The sequence below is a fragment of the Rhyacophila brunnea genome, unplaced genomic scaffold (genome assembly GCF_057557595.1).
Source record: "Rhyacophila brunnea isolate RB1 unplaced genomic scaffold, BYU_Rbru_1.0 scaffold_9, whole genome shotgun sequence".
Taxonomy (NCBI): domain Eukaryota; kingdom Metazoa; phylum Arthropoda; class Insecta; order Trichoptera; family Rhyacophilidae; genus Rhyacophila; species Rhyacophila brunnea.
This window is the reverse complement of record NW_028233361.1, coordinates 6,348,268-6,366,028: the sequence shown is the minus strand read 5'-3', so window position 1 is coordinate 6,366,028 and position 17,761 is coordinate 6,348,268. Positions and strand designations below refer to the sequence as shown.

The window sequence follows — 17,761 nt, the reverse complement described above, 5'->3', positions numbered from 1 at the left end:
TAATATATTGAGCATTGAGATGTAATATAAATGAATACAAAATATTGAAAAATAACCATTTTAACAAAGTTGTCACATCAGAGGTTTTTACTCACCAATGAAGACGATAGGTACTCAATTATATTATGATTGCAGTTATATTATGATATCTTAAATTAAAAACATCTTAAATCACAATAAATAAAATACGAGATAAAATGTGAGCAGGACATTGACCGCAGGATTTACTTACCTATGATGGACCACTAGAATTATAAGTGCGACGTTTTTCTTTTTATTTTCATAGTGAGGAATTTTCTAAGCTTCGGAGACAGGTGTTCACAGCCAGCCAATGGCAGTCAACCCATCAACGGCGGATGCAGCTCTCGAGTCGGTGTTTTTTTTAGATTCAACTGAGATGCAGTAAATTATAAGATTAATTTATGTTATTCTATTCTTTAATGTTAATCGCGATCATCATTACGATCGGTCGTGTACTTAGATGTGTTTCGTTACATAGATGGATTGATCCAACGGGCGCTGCAGGCGAAATAAATCGGAGGCAATATTTGTTTAAAATATATACCTGCCTCTATTATAGTCTAATAATTTATATTCTATAACAGGGATGGCAAATAGAATTTTTTTAATCCGTGGCGCGTGCCATTCCTTTTTAGGTGTACACATATAATCTAAATCGTATTTATTGAATAATTAGGTACATTGGTAACTATATTGTTTATTGAATATGTAAAAAAAATGATACACATAAAATGAAATATAATAACATTTTTATTACCACACTAATTTTTGTTTGAGGTTTTTTGTTTCATGTTATTTGTGAGACTTTTTATATCAGGCTATTAATGTATGCTGCTGAATCTTCCTTTGTCAACCGATTGAATGTAGGTACATGATTCAATATATAAAAAATATTTTCGCTTGAGTAGGTAGAAGAAAAAATTGTCAACAACGAGATTGCTAGTTTTTTAACAGTGATATAAAATAATTAGGCACGCTTTTCCATGTTTTTAATAGTATGTTTTCAATTCGGCATTCCGATTCATCAATTTGAGAAAGCCGATGTCATTCGAATTCTTCAATACATTTTCAATGTTCACAAATTCTTCAGTTCAAATAGGATTAGATTGCAAATCAATAATTTCCATTTCAAAATTTTCTAATTGCATCTAAGCAAGAGGGTAAGAAAAGAAATTTAAAAAAGTAAATAAAAATAATATTAAAACGGTACTTCAGTGAAACGGCAAATAATTTTCAACTATAGGTGCGACGAAATTTTGGACTCGCTGGCAATCGGAGAGCGAACGTCGAGCTGCGAACACGTCAATTTGTTTCGTGATGGCGACGGGGGTATTAATTCTTAAATCGTGTAAAGATGACTAAAAAACTTTACCCATTTACTTGAAAAAGAAAACATGTCAATGAATATATTATTATTGTTACTAATAGAAAAATAAACAGAACATTAAATCGACGAATGTTGGATTTATATGACAAATTATATTTCGTTCGGCACGCGTTATGTCACCATGTGCACAATCTGCGCATCGCCTAGCCACGATCTTTTTAGACCATGTCTCAACTGAGGTACAGCCTTAAATATCTGTAGAAACGGTTTGTAGTTTCAAATACTCACTTCTAACACAAAAATAGCAATTTCACTGTTGGTGTTCTGTGCGAACTGACTGCTTCTGGATAATTACGCTCAATATTATTTATAATAATTGATATATATTCATAATAAAATCAATTATGAATAATTAATTATGTTCAATCAGAAGAAATGTTATTTTGTGTACGAATGAAGAATGAAATAATAAAAAAAATATCTGTAATTAGTAGTAGCGGGCCTGGGGCCCGAGGCATCGATTGATTTTGAGGCCCCCTATATTAAAATAAAAACAATATGTAAATTCTAACTATCAACGTACCTAGTAAAAATAGCAATTTATCTCTTCCCTAGTGACAGGGTGACTCAATATAATAATATTATTGGTTAATTTTGTATGTAAAATTACGTATATATTTGAGTGGTTATTGTTATTTATACCTAGGATTTTTGATGTCAGTTGCAGGGATTTTGTTATTCTTTGAGTATTATTCTATACGCAATTTTTATAACGCATCCTTTTAACATTTTGGGTATAAATTAATAAATGTGTGATAGGTTTGGACCGTTTCGATGCACCCTTTTAAATCTTCTTGCGAATCGATTGCATCATCTGCGTCAAAGGAACGCGCCCCTAATTGGACCCTCTTACTAGATTGCTATTTCAAAACAAAGTACTCACACCTTGCGTCCAACGCAACTATTGCGTTGCCCATTATATGTCCATTAGATATACTTAGTATACTCATTCACTGCGGACCTGTTAATAACTAAATAATTACCACATTTAAATAACGTGATTAATTATATGATAAATTATGATAAATTAATGAACTGAACGAATGATTAATGAAAATAATATTATGATAAATTAATGAACTCATTAATCGTTAACACATTCACTGCTGACCAGATAATTACTAATAACCAAATTTAAATATCATGATAATTATATCTAATGGCCAACCAATGGTTACGCGTCTAGCGCGTCTTTAGCACTGCAAGACTTTTAACTAACCTTACAGCAGGCAGTATAACCTTAAATCTTTGCGTAATTTTCTGTACATTTAAGAAAAAGCCTTATAGAAAAACGAGGATTTACCTTTTATATTTTTTAATAGAAATTATAAAGTTTTCACAGATGAGGAAATGGAAAATTTATACAACATTTACATAAGTTTATTTTTGCCAATAACGTCAAATAGCAACTAAACATGGAGTACAATAAAATATTAATTAATAAATATTAACATATTTTGATATATTGCAGTAGGTATAAAAATGTGTAACTGTAGTGGCTTGACAAACTAAATTGGTCAAAGCATGCGGACAGCATCTGCAAAAGAGCCGCGGTGACTTCGCTCAAACTAGCAAGAATGGCCAAACCCACATGGGGTGTATCTTCTGAAGCTCTTCGAATTCTCTACACTTGTGCTATTGAGCCTATGATCACGTATGCGGCCAGCATATGGCATGAAGCTGCCAAACGGAAAAACATAGCAAAAAAACTCAATACGGTTCAGCGAGCACTAGCGATACGAATATGCAGAGCTTACCGAACGGCTTCGCTCAATTCAACGCAAGCTCTAGCAGGACTTATGCCTCTAGATTTACGTTTAAAACAAATCGCTCTCATTTACAGAGCTAAGAAGGGCGAGGAGGGCCTCGCAGGTTTTCTGCCTGACGACAGGCTTTACGAAAAACCGGTGGACTATAGAAGGCTGCCACACCCGGCTAGACTATTTTCTGAAGTGGTTTCTTATCCTGCAACGTTGGAAAGCAACGAATGCAATAACATGCCGATTTTCACTGATGGGAGCAAAATTGATGGCGGTACTGGTGCAGGGTTTGTGGCATACATTAATGGCGGTGAGATAGCGGCTCGTAAGTACCGCCTTGCCAGCTATTGTACGGTAATGCAGGCCGAACTCTATGCCATCCAATGCGCTCTGGAGTGGGCAGGCTCAGATCCAATTCAGCGAAAGCTCACCGAAAACCATAGTATTTGTATTTATTCGGACTCCAAAAGCTCAATCCAAGCAATTGGAAATCCGTTGTCTACTAATCCGATTGTCTTTTCTATTCACAGCGAGTCCGCTCTACTGAGACGGCGCCACCCCGAGGTGCACTTCAAGTGGATAAGGGGACACACCGGGATAGAAGGAAATGAAAGAGCTGACAAATTGGCTCGGCATGGTGCCTCTGAACCCAAGACCGCGGTAGCTTATGACAAATTTCCTCTGAGCTACGCGAAAATTACAATTTCAGACATGGTGAAAAACGAATGGAACTCACGATACATAAACTCATCGACAGGGGAGTTGACCCGAAAGTTTTTACCTTCAATTTTAGCAGCACGAGACGTCAGGGTGCATAAGGGACTGTGTTTTGAGATGACTCAGATTCTTACAGGTCACGGAGTCATGCGAGCATACCTGCACCGGTTTAAAATAACATCTGATGGAAAGTGTCCATGCGACGACGGAAGCGACCAGGACGTCTTACATTTACTCCTAGATTGTCAAATCTTTAGCAAGGAGCGGCACAACCTGAACTTTTTATTACAGATGGCAGATGCGGACATTCGAGACCTTCCGGGGACCATGGCAAACGAGGCCGGAAGAGATGCCCTTTTTAATTTCTGTATTGATGTAATAAAAAGAATAAAAATAATAAATGGTGACATGTAAAGATGATTCATGCCTTTCAGATCCAGTGACTGCAATCATATAAGATAGGATAAGTATATACTTAGAACATTAGTCCAATGCGACATTTCTTTTACCACGGGAAAAAACTCGACTACAAATCGCAGTCCTCAGTTCCCAATGAATACGACAAAATATTCATCAGAATCACCTCCGCCTTGCGCTACTAAGAATTTTCCAGGGTTTTTGCAAGGCGGTATCATAGGCCCTGGCCGAATTCAAATCAGCAATACCCGATGCGGGTAGAAGAACAGTTTTCAATAAGGCATATTCTCTCAGCCGGCACAATTTTCATTTGACTAGCATCAAGTAGAGTAGTTTGCGTGCCAAAGTCCTTAAGAAACCTCGATAGTAAATGCGAGGTATCCATAAAGGCATCTAGAAAAAAAAAAAAAAAAAACTGTAGTGGCTATTTCAACAAAATGAGTTTCACTAAGCAGAATAATTACAAGGAACGGTCAAAATAACATCTTCCGACAGAATACTCTTTCAACATCAAAAAATGGTACAATTATTATTAGGAACATGGCCCCCACAAAGGGGGGCTGACAGGGCTCTAGCCTTGGAGGCCGGGCATAGGAGGAGCCCGGCGTAGCGAGTCGACCGGCAGAGTGAGATAAAACACATCACAGATTTACTCTAATAGTTTTAAAAAATTAGCCTGCGGTGCTATTTTACTATATTACAATTATATGCGACACAATTTTATGTGGTACCTATGATGATTGATAAACCTGCTTATATGATAATCCACGTGTATATTATTTTGGGAAAAGCTATTGTAGAGCATCACACTGTCTTTAACCTTGGCCATAAAGGGCCAGTCAAAGATCCTGGCCTGGGGACCCGCTTCGGCATGTGTGGGCTATGATTAGGAACATTACTTAGAATAAATCTTAAAAAAAAAAAAAAAAACTGCATGTATGTATAACCATTTGCCACCGCGATAGTGAATAATCTTCTTATAATTCACACTTAGTTGGTGATTATTGAATACATAATATCTGTACCTCAGAGGCAGACGGATGCAACTCCGTTTTTGGGGAAAATGAGTTTTTTTAAGAATCGTCATGCTTAAGGCTTTATCTATTAGTGGCAGAGAGATGAAAGTCCTAGTCCAAGATATGCATAGCATAAAGATGCAAATGCCATACCTACCTTAGAAGCAGAAGGATTCAAATCCAATAATCCACTAAGATAAAATTCTCTCAAACCGTCTGCAATATGTACTAGATGAGAACCAGCCAGGAGAACGAGCTTTAGAGGAGGATACAGCACTATGGACCATATTATCCAAGTCATCAGAGAAATCAGAGCGGTAACAGGAATACAAGCTGCCGCTATCCATGGGTTTTATAGACTATGAGAAAGCGTTCGATTCCATAAAGAAATTTTCAATACTCGATGCACTCAGAAATCAAGGAATCCCCGGGCGCTATATAAATATTTTCAATAATATATACAGTAGCGCATCAACATCTCCATAAACCATCGCGCATTTCCTATCAGCAAAGGAGTCCGACAAGGTGATACAATCTCACCTAAACTATTTACAGCTACATTTGAAGACTTATTTAGACAACTTGACTGGAATGACACGGGTCCCCATAAATGGAGAATACGTGAGTCATCTACGCTTTGCCGATAACAATAAATAGTTGTTTGCAAGACTCAGAAGGCCTCCAAAGCAGAATGCAGTAACTCGCTGGAGTAAGCAACAAAGTAGGCTTGAAAATAAATGTATCAAAGAATAAAGTCATGTTAAACTGCTTTGCGGGCCAAGAAGAGATCCTCATCAATGGCATTCAGCTCGAACAGGTGAAAAACTACATCTATCTGGCACAATAAGTGTTTATAGATGGATGTATATTTGATGAAATTGTTCGCAGAGTAAAGCTAGGCTGGAGTGCTTTTGGCCGCCTGAATAATTTCTTCGAAAATGCCTAAAGTGCAAAGTGTTCAACCAGTGTGTACTTCCCGTCACCACATGCGTGTGAAACATTGAGTCAAAGTAAAAGAGAGATCCAGAAACTTAGAGTAGCACAACGTGGTATGGAAAGGTGCATGCTGGGCATAACGCAAAAAGACAAAAAAAGGAATGAGTGGATAAGGGAACAGACAAGGATTAATGATGTGATAGAGTTTGGTAAAAACCTCAAATGGAAATGGGCTGGAACATGGCAAATTTAGTCATCCAGTGGTATCCAAGAGGTAAAAAACATCCGCAAGGTACACCTAGAGGCCGCTGGATCTATGAAATGATAAAGTTCTGCGGAAAAACTTGGCAACGCAACGCACAGGAAGGAGAGAAGTGGAATCAGCTTGGAGATTAGCGAGGCCTTCATCCAGCAGTGAATAGATTCAGGCTGGTGATGATGATGATGACATAATATTTTTTTTTTAATGTGTTTTGCTTTGTTATATTTATACCTATAATTTTTTTTAACTTACGAATTGTTTTATTTTGGCTAGGTAAATAAGATACAAATCCACATTAACAAAATATCTTTAGAGGCAGAAGGATGCAAATCCACACTACGTTTTTTATTTTATTTTTTTTAGATATAAAATTGTATTATATTTATTCCTTTTTTACATATTCCAGAAGTACTTTAATTGAATTAGAATAAAAAAAAATATGATCATTCCATGTATATTTTCTTAGAAGTTATGAGTATTCGTTTAAAATAAAAAAATGTTTTTTTGGCTCTCCTGAACAATTGGGTATTTAGATTTGCATCCGTCTGCCTCTGAGGTACAGATATTAATATCGAATACCCAGAAACGCCAGCTTGACAAATACTTCTCGATAATCCACCAATAAAATTGACTTCGCACTAAATTGAAATGACAGCCCTCTACTGTGTCAGAAAATACTTTCAAAGTGATACGTATCACATCAAAGGTATGCCATACTACGAGCATCTCGTTAATTACAGCAATTATTTTTGTGTTTACTAAAAAATAATCATAGGGTTTTTGTATTGACACTAAATATATACTTAGCGATAGTTGTGTATATTTCAAATTGACGTGCGTCATTTCTCAAAGTTTTTCGTGTTTTCTGTTGGGTGATTTGATGAATCCAAAAAATGTAAAAATGCCAGTTACGTCTTGAAAGGCATCATTAGTCAACTACGTATATTCTGATTTTTTTTTAACAATCTAAACATAATCAATAATGGTGTTGCTGACTGACATCAAATGAATATTTTGTGATTGTGGTTAATTTTATTTTATTTATTCACGTGAGCACTGATTGTAATTTTAAGACGTTTGATCACATGACAAAATATATAATAATATATAAACACAATGAACACTACTGCGAAAAATATATTGAATTATGTGTAAGTACCAATGGCAGAGGGTGGAGGTAGGCTGTTAAGATCCGATTAAACAATGCACCTTAAACTTAGTCAGTCGAAAGTATTTGTTATTATTGAACTAATACTACGATGTGCAGAATGTAGATAGATAGTGTTTGTTAGTTTTAAATCTATTGAACCTTGCATAATCTAAGATTCTAAGCCATAGTAGATAATAGTCAAAAAATCTTCGTTCATCTATAAAATATCTAAAGTTATTCCATTAAACCATTCATAATTTTAAACATTTTATAGATAGAGGAATATATTTTATCGATTATGATTTGTATAGGCAGGTCTTAGTGAATTTTAAAAAACTAACCGACACCATTTTCAATATGTATTCTTATTTCAACGAAAGCAAACAATTATGACTGAAAAAGTGTGCACTATTTTTGTTGGATCGCCCATAGAATACTTAAACTATTGTGGTTTATTTTAGGCAAGCTTCAGCTGAATTTTAAAAACTAACTAGCATGCTAATTTTACTTATTGTTAGTTTAACGAAAACAAATATGTTTGACTGACAAAGTTTAGTGTGGACTATTTATGTCGAATCTTAACAGCCTACCTCCACCCTTTGTCACTGGCAAGTACACAATATTGAGCTAAACTTTTTTTTTATTAAAACAAAGGAAATTACATTTCATACTATTAATTCTAGACAAGGTTACATAATACATTACTATAGAATAGGCGGCGGAACAAGACGTAGAGGGTAACGTCGCTCGGTAGCAAAATAGGCTAAGTAATACGTCCTGTCTACCAGTGGCAAGGGGTGGAGGTAGACTGTTAAAATTCGACATAAATAGTGCACAGTAAACATTGTTAGTCATACTTATTTGTTTTCATTGAACTAAGAATACAATTTGCAGATAGTGCTGGTTAGTTTTTAAAATTAAAATTAAACCCTGCCTAACCAAACCATAAGGCTTCGGCCACACCGAAATGCTTCTCTTAGCGCTATGCTAGGTGCTATGCTCTTCTACTAAAAACACCACTGCCACATTGCACGCTACATGCTTAGGTACAAATTCAGTTGGCATTAAATTTGGGAGGGCTCAAGTCAACAACGATGTCACTCTCAAAACTAACCAGAGAGCTACTTCTCAGAGAATTTAAGTTTAAAATTTCTTAAGTCTCAAATTCGAACTTTTTGGGTGCATAATGTCAATTCATCCAGAAGTACTCTTGGAGAGTTTCAACACTTCTACAAAGAATTTCGGAAATACGATGAAAAGTTTTTTAGTTATTTGAGAATGAACCAGGAAACATTTGACTTAGGCCCGTTTCAGACGGGACACCGGTGTCGCGCTCGATATAATATAAGAGGCCTTTGTATTAGAATAAAGGGGCATTTGTATTATGTTTATGAAAGCCTCCGAGCTAATGAGTCAACGCGTGTCCGGTACACTTTTCCGTCGGCCGCTACATTCTCAAGCCGCCGATACACCTGTTTTTATTACCGCAGCCAGTTTTATGTTCCAATTTATAACACGAAATTATGCGTTGACTCATTAGCTCGGGTGCGATCATAAACATAATACAGAGGCCCCTTTATTCGAATACAAAGGCCTCTTATATTATATCAAGCGCGACACCGGTGTCCCGTGTGAAACGGGCCTTATTGTTGGGCAAATTAAAAGAGACACTACAAAAGAATGATACGCATTGTTGCAGATGTTCTATAACACCCGAGGAACAACTTGTTGTAGGATTAAGGTAAGTAAGTGCAACAATTTTGAAAAGTATTTATCTATTCTTAGTTTTTTTATTATGTACTTTTTTAATATTAGGTACCTACAGCGATTTTTTTAAATATATATGATACATGTAGTTTATAGCATTTTTTATTCGTTTTTTCGAATAATTGTTACACAATTTATAAATTATTAATTAAAATGCTTTGAATCTAAATAAAATTATTAGCCAATGTAATACCAAATTTGAAGTCCTTTACGGGAATTAAATAATGCAACAAACGGTACTGTTCGGTTATACGGAATACAGCGGAAAACAAACCTTTCAGCTACCTCTAACTCACCTACCGTTTTGCCACCACACTGTGGTGAAGAGCACGAGACTTGCTTCCTCATGTAGTGAGTACGTGCTCTGTTCAGCGCAGTGAAACCCACACCTGGAACTAATCACCATGGTGTGGGCTCCCAGACTCAATATGAGTCCGGAATGAGCGCCTGCATGAATTATTGACTCCTGGGCCAGCCTTAGAATGCTGGTTGAGCGCCAGCAAGTTTTTCACTAACGTCGAAATAACTGCAAAAACCCGCTATGAGAGATTGGGATAATGTACAGAATAAATAAAAGATCTAGATTAAATGAGCTCACTATATTGAATAAACAAAGATAGTACAAATTAAATACAGCGATATTACATTATGCTAATACAGGGAAATCATTCTAAAGCTAACCTTAGTGCACTAGAGATTATTCTAAATATTGTTGGATTTATAATGTTGAATAAAATTTGCTAGCATCCATTGCAACTCTGGTGACTGCAAATCAAGTATTATCTGAGTTGAGTTGGACCACCACGGTAAAAATTTAGCTGAGAAGTATCTGCATCGTTAATTAAATTAACACTGGCAATTATTAGGTATCTACAAATATGATAGGGCACTCATTTTCAATAATATCAAGTTCATTTACAATCAGATCATGAATTTTAGACCTAAGTCTTAATTTCTGTAATGCAGGTATTTGTTTAATATATGGCAATAGGCTTTGAAAAAATAACAGATCATCGTCAGAATCTTCTGAACACTCTTTTTGTAAAATTTCTAGTTTTCTTTTTTCGAGTTCAAATATTTTTTCATCGCGTTGTGCCATATATTTGATTTTTTTCTTCGGCATAATCACTTCTTCCGCTGTTGCTGAGTTGGATGTAGATAATGGTGATAAAGCACGTGCAAAGCAAGGTGAAGTGTCATATTGGCTTTCTTCAAGTGAATTCAGATCAGAATCCTCCGGGGTTACGTTGGAATAACGTTTTTCAACAGAACACTTATCTTTAAGAAACATCATTTGCTTGAAATAATACCAAGTGCTGGTTTTGTTTGTAGCTGCATCACCACTTTCCGATTTTTCAATTTTTGTCAGTTCTCTATAGAAGTAGGTTCGTAAGTTCTTCCATTTGGCACGTACAGTGTGTTCTGTTAAATTAACATTAAAAATATTATTAATTTTTTAATTATTTTTGTTTCAGATATTTAGCAACGGGAGAATCTTTTCCTACTATTGCTAACATTGTAAGAGGAACATGTGAGGCGATATGGAATTCTTTTAAATGTGAATATATGCCTTTGCCCTCAACTGAAAAGTGGCATGAAATATCGTATTCAATTTATGAACAATCGAATTTTCCCAAGTGCATAGGGGCAAGTGATGGAAAGCATATACGAGTAATTTGTCCTGGTCACAGTGGATCTTTGTACTACAACTACAAGCAATATGTATCTATCTTATTGCAAGCATTGGTTTATACGCATGGAAAGCTTTTAACATGAAACATGTTTTACTCACGATCTCCGACGCAAAAACGTTACGAAAATCAGACGTAGAATAACTGTAGACGCGCAGCCCGCCCGCGGCCCGCGCTGATTATTTTCATTTTACGCTCAGTAGCCTATATTCTGTGCGACGTATTGTTCGTCTGTTATTATTACTTCTTTAGTTTTATTATTGTAATTACATAATTTTCAGAAAAGCAAAATTGTTTGAATCCTTTAGATTCGGTTACTTTGACAAATAAATTTTCTTTCAAATTTGGACAACCAGCATTCAGAGAATCAGTAGGTAAAGCATGTTCCATGTTTAATAATTTTAGCCGTCATGGTTTAAGTAACCATCATCTGAGGGGCCCAGGGGGGCGAAGCCTCCCCCCCCGCAAGGCGCAAAGCACCGAGTTTTTCGTAGACATAGGGACAGAGGGTCGAAAATGTGATTTTGGAAATTTCAGATCTTCGTCTTTATTTCGTTCATTAGAAACAGGCCAACTCAAGATCCCAGAAGACAAAGAAATTCCTGGGACAGATGTGAAAATTCCATGTCATCGTATGAGATGTAGATTATCCATTATTAGACTACTTGATGAGACCTTTTGGTCAAAGAAATCTTGACAATAACAAGAGAATTCACTGCCGTCTTTCAAGGGCACGTAAGACTGCAGAATGTTGTTTTGGAAGTATGGCACAAAAATGGCGAATTTTGTTGAAACCTATCGAAACTAATGTATGTCAAAAATCTAAACGGTAAAAAATTGAAAACATAATATAGGTACTAAATTTTAACAATAAATATACCTAACCATAAAAATAATAACGTAACCCATGTACCGAATATGTGACAAATTCACATTTTTTTACAATTTGTAAGTTTATCTTTGAACCTTTTTAATGTTTTCAGATACATAATTATTAATTAATACAGTTGAAATTGTAAATTATCAAAAAATCACTGTTGGCATATAAGATCCCTCATAATAAATATGTATCTGAAAACATTAAAAAGAAAAATATATTTTTTTAATGTCAAAGATAAATTTACAATAATTATTGTAAAAAAATGTTATAAAATGTGAACTTGTCACAGGACCACAACTTATTATTACATTATATTTATGGTCATATGTATTTATTATTAAAATTTTCAATTTTTTCTCGTACAGATTTTTGACTAATTCATAGTTTTAATATTTTTTATATTTATTTAAAAAAACATCGATTTTTATAAAAATATAAATGTGTAGGTATAACTTGAAATCCTTTTTATTTATATGAAATCTTATTTAGGTATGGTCTTAATATAAGTAAATAAAAAGGATTTCAAGTTATACACATTTATATTTTTATAAAAATCGATGTTTTTTAAAATATATATAAAAAATATTAAATCTATGAATTAGTCAAAAATCTGTACGAGAAAAAATTGAAAACTTAATAAACTAAATTTTAATAATAAATATGACCATAAAATTTAATATAATGTAATAATATAAGATGTGGTCCTGTGACAAATTCAAATTTTATAACATTGTTGTACAATTTTATTGTATGTTTATCTTTGACTTAAAAAATATATTTTTCTTTTTAATGTTTTCAGATACATATTTATTAATTAATACAGTTGAAATTCTAAATTATCAAAAAAATGTCTCAAATTGCAAGCTTCGTATTTTTCCGCTAGGTGACTCTGCTGGTATAAGCATCCCCCGTTGGTGCCGTGTCATGGCAAAATAACTATAGTTTACCAGGTTTACTTGAAAACATACTAGAACGAGAGAATGCAAGTTAAAAACTCTCATGCCAATTATTATTATGTTGATTTTTATAATATGCTCAGCTGTTTACATAAATTATATAAAACATAATAAACAATTTCATAACAACTTACCATCTTTATTTACTTCCAGTGCAACCTCCTTCCAAAGTGATTTTAGCACTGGTACATTTTTATATAAATTGTTAGAAGGGTTCCACAAAGGCTCTCTTTTATAAACCGCTCCTATTAAAATTTCCTCCATCTTGCAAAATCACTAGGTGACACGATAAAATTCAACAACACGTCCGTTCGCCGGGAGACTCACTAGGTGACTAATATTCACGTAGCGAGGCGCGAAGCGTGCACGCAGCGTTGCCAATGTTGCCATGTCTACTGAAATTTCAGTAGGTAGATCTACTGACATTTTTTGCCAATATACTGAATTTTTGATTTTTTTTCGAAATTTAATAAATCTACTGATATTTGTGTTTTTGCGTATTTGTAAGTTGACTGATGATTATTTTATTAATAAACTTGAAACATTATTAACGCTTGCCTTTTTTATGTATGACGCTATTAAATGTACAAAGAAAGCATTATAACTCTACTCACTGACATCATCATTGTTTATAATAAAATAATGTTATTTATTGGGTATTGTTTTACATAAGTATAAGTAACCGTATACTAATCTATGACATATCAACAAATAAAATTTGACGAATTACCTATAACTTATTTATAAGTTTATAACATAACATATTTATAACATATAACCTAGGTCTGAGACTGCGTATGGTACGTTGTTATGTGCTCTCAATTCTTTTATATGGTATGGAAGTATGGACGCTAAACCAAGAGATGTCACGGAGACTTGAAGCTTTCGAGATGTGGCTGTATAGACGCATCCTCAAAATTCCTTGGACTGACCGGTTGACAAATGTTGAAGTTCTCAATCGAATGGGGAAGGACCGAGAAGTTCTACGTAGTATCAAAACCAGGAAACTACAATACCTCGGCCACATTATGAGAGGACAAAAATACAGCATTCCCCAACTTGTCATTCAAGGAAAGATCAATGGGAAGCGTAGCAGAGGACGGCGCCGTATTTCGTGGCTTAAGAACCTCCGTGATTGGTACGAGTGCAGCTCCACAGAACTGTTCCGGATAGCAGACGACAAAGATAAGATCGCCTTGATGGTGGCCGACCTCCGCTAGGGGATGTCACAATAAGAAGAAGATAACATAACAAGAGGCATTATTCAAAGATTTACAAAGGGCTCATGTCTACTGAATAGTTTTATTATTGTTTTAATTATTATACGAGCATGAAGTGCACGAAGTGCATGAAGTGCACGAAAGTCGTTATCTGCACAATGTGAGTTCCCTCCATATTTTAAAATCATAGGTATATTATAATACCTATATTGCATTTACCAAAATCTACTGATATTTTATACAATCTACTGAATTTTTTTGTCAAAATCTACTGAAATTTTAAATTTTGGCTTAGCAACACTGGGCCGTGCAGTGTTGCCATTACGATAGGTACATTAGGTCAGTACGTATAGGTTTTTATTTATTACAACATATATTGTTTGTATTACAATAGATAATTAATATTTTTACAGAATAAATAGTTAATGCCTACTAAGTAGCCATTAATAATTCTTTTTAATTTTTAGATCTACCAACTCGCGGGAGTTGAGAAAAATAAAAGAATCAAAAAAATCCGGTGCCGGGACTGACACAGTACGTTCCGTCTATAAAATGGTTATAAATCATCAAATATACAAACATAAAAAATAGATATATAGCCTTTACAACTGGAGTTATTAACTTATTTTTTTTGCTTTGTTACGTTGTACTCTGTTCATCTCGACACTTCACTCACTAATATACTGTGTTCAGACACTTTTCAGTTACTAAATCATTTAGTGGCACCAAATCACTCTCCACTCGACTAAATCACTCGACCAGTCCGAACCAGCCTTAAGCACCAAGCAAGGCACTTACCTGTGTGGCCTCGGCCTAATACTTTTTCAGGCATACTTATTTGTTTTCGTTGAATTAAGAATAGCTAAATAATATTACAGATAGTGTTGGTTAGTTTTTCGATAACAAAATAATATTCTCCTATCCTATCTTCTAGTATCCAAAATTATGTATGGTTTAATGGCATACATTTAGATATTTTATAGATAAACGAATATTTTTGAGTGTGCATACTCTAATATGGCTTTGATTCTTCTTCTTCTTCTTTCACCCTGTCACGTCCCAACATTGGGGCTTAGGGCAAGCACAAGTTGGCGCCACTTCTCTCGGTCCATCGCCAGCTCCTGCGCCTCCCGCCATGTACCTGCAGCACGTAGGTCGCTTTTGTAGCATTGCTGCAGGGTGAGGGAGGGCCGGCCACGGCAACGGAACCCTTGAGGCTGTGTCACAAGGGTACGAAGTGCCGCACTCTTTGGCGGCATCCGGAATACATGTCCCAGCCATGTAAATCGTCTCTTCGTGATAACCGAAGGCTGTTGCATCTGCTCACGAACTCGGGTGTTTGTAACGCGGTCGTACCAATGTACCCATAAGATTCGGCGGAGACATCGATTCTCAAAGCTCAACAGCCGAGACTCTTGAAGCTTAGTAAGATGCCATGTCTCACAGCCATACAGGAGCACAGGTAGCACGCACGCGTTAAACAAACGACATTTGGTCCTCACAGAATACAGCCTTGACCTCCATGCGACTCCAAGTTGGTTGAACGTAGAGCCCGCCACACCCATGCGGATTCCAAGCTCACTAGAAACACCACCATCATCGGCAATCGTGGCACCCAAGTATTTGAATCTGGACACCAGCTCGACGGGCAGATCAGAAACCCGAAGAGGAGTTTCGGCGTCGATGCATGCAGCACTGCACATGGATTTGGTCTTAGCGGCATTCAGATGAAGACCCACACGCATCGAGTTCTAGCTAGCCTGTTCACGGTTACCTCCAACCTTTCGATCGTCAAGTCAAACACGACTGTGTCGTCTGCATACTCCAATCCCTTTCTTCGCATAGATCGGTTGTGTCATCATGATGTAGGCGTATCCCACTGTCGGGGCAAACCGTCTTACGCATTATGAAATCCATCATGATGATAAAAAGAAAGGGCGCAAGTACACATCCTTGCTTGACTCCTGGCGTGATTTCAAAGAGGTCAGAGGATGTTCCGGCTGCTCTCACACGACACTCATGGCTTTGATTAGGCAGGGTTTAATCGAATTTGAGAAACAAACTACACATTGTAGTATTAGATCAATGAAAACAAATACGTTTGACTGACAAAGTTGAGTGTGCTCTATTTATGTCGGATTACAGGCTAACCTTCAACCTTCGCCACTGTTGTCTATAAATAATTATAGATACTATAAATTATTGTATGGCGAATATATATTATGTTCGTCGTCTTGGAAGTGAATAGAACTAGTCCACATTTTCAAAATTCAGAGATATCGGTGTTGGAAAATTTTAAGTCAAATTAAACTCAAACAGCAACTAAAATATTAATATATACGTGCGTTACTATGGAAATCAAAATGAGATTTCAGTATTTTATATTTGTTTGTTTGTTGCAAAATAGCATAAAAATGATTTGTTGACAATTGCCTTATTTGTCCTAATTTATTAATACATAGAATTGTCAAGTTTATATGATTCAACAGAAAATTTAAAAACGTTGCATATAAAAAGTTCTTTTTATCTTGTAATTATTTGTAGTTTTTTAGCAAGGTTTTCCACCGTGTCCTAGGATAACTACAGTTAGTAGCACTCCACTTTCCTTAATTTCTGACCTATTCTACAGACGTATCCACGTAATTATTGAGATTTCGTATGTGGTAGAATGTCTTTATAAATGTCAATGGCGTCTTTCTATTCGGTTATTACTCCACTGCTGTTCGCTGAAACTGGGCTTCCAATAAACGTGAAAAAACGCTGTTCTAGCAACTATTAATCGGCAGTTTCAGCGCAATTTCACAATCATCAAAAATGGCCCAGAGCATTCATAATAAAGCCAGTCATCACGACACGGCTAATGAGTGGAAATTAATATGGCAACATTCACCTAATGGCGGCTAGTTAGCCCGCCCCAAGCCAAATAGCAACAAATGGTCGACCTCACCAACAATCAACGGAGAATAAAAGGTTGTCGGATGATAATGACCGGCTAAAGATGAACGGATTGGTGCAGTGGGGTGCCGAGACAAGCATGCGGGGCTTCCCGATCAGGCCGATCTTTGATTTATCATACATTACCAAAAATAGTTCGGTGGAGGTGCAGTCGTACCAATCACGAAGTTTCTTGAGGCTATACCTCAGCTGATATAGGTCTAAAGAGATCGTAACTATGCGACGCGCGGATTATGCAAACGACGCGTGACGAACAAAACATAATTTGTCATAAAAATTGCAAACATGCGTCCATTTAATGTTATGATTATTGTTATATTAGTAATAATAATAATACATTCATTGACATGTTTTCTTTTTCGAGTAAATGCGTAACGTTTTTTAGTCATCTTTACACGATTTAAGAATATATTCCTCCGACGCTATCACAAAACAAATTGAAGTGCTCACAGCTCGACTATCGCTCTCCGATTGGCAACGAGTGCGAAATTACGTCCCACCTATTGTTGAAAATTATTTGCCGTTTCACTGATGTATGCTCTTAAACATGGTAGTAAGTGTGCATAGGTACCTACAAGATTTGTATTACGAGGGGGCGCATTTTTCGTTACCCGGGCGCTTAAATA

At 35.8% G+C, this 17,761-nt stretch overlaps 1 protein-coding gene across 1 annotated transcript; it reads left to right on the top strand.

Annotated features, from left to right (window-relative positions):
* The first annotated feature begins 2,985 nt into the window (after positions 1-2,985).
* On the top strand, positions 2,986-17,246 carry LOC147063209 (uncharacterized). The gene is made up of 2 exons (XM_085960014.1): positions 2,986-3,610; positions 17,197-17,246. Exons 1-2 carry the CDS (start codon positions 2,986-2,988, stop codon positions 17,244-17,246), a joined length of 675 nt encoding a protein of 224 aa, XP_085816140.1.
* The last annotated feature ends 515 nt before the right edge of the window (positions 17,247-17,761 follow it).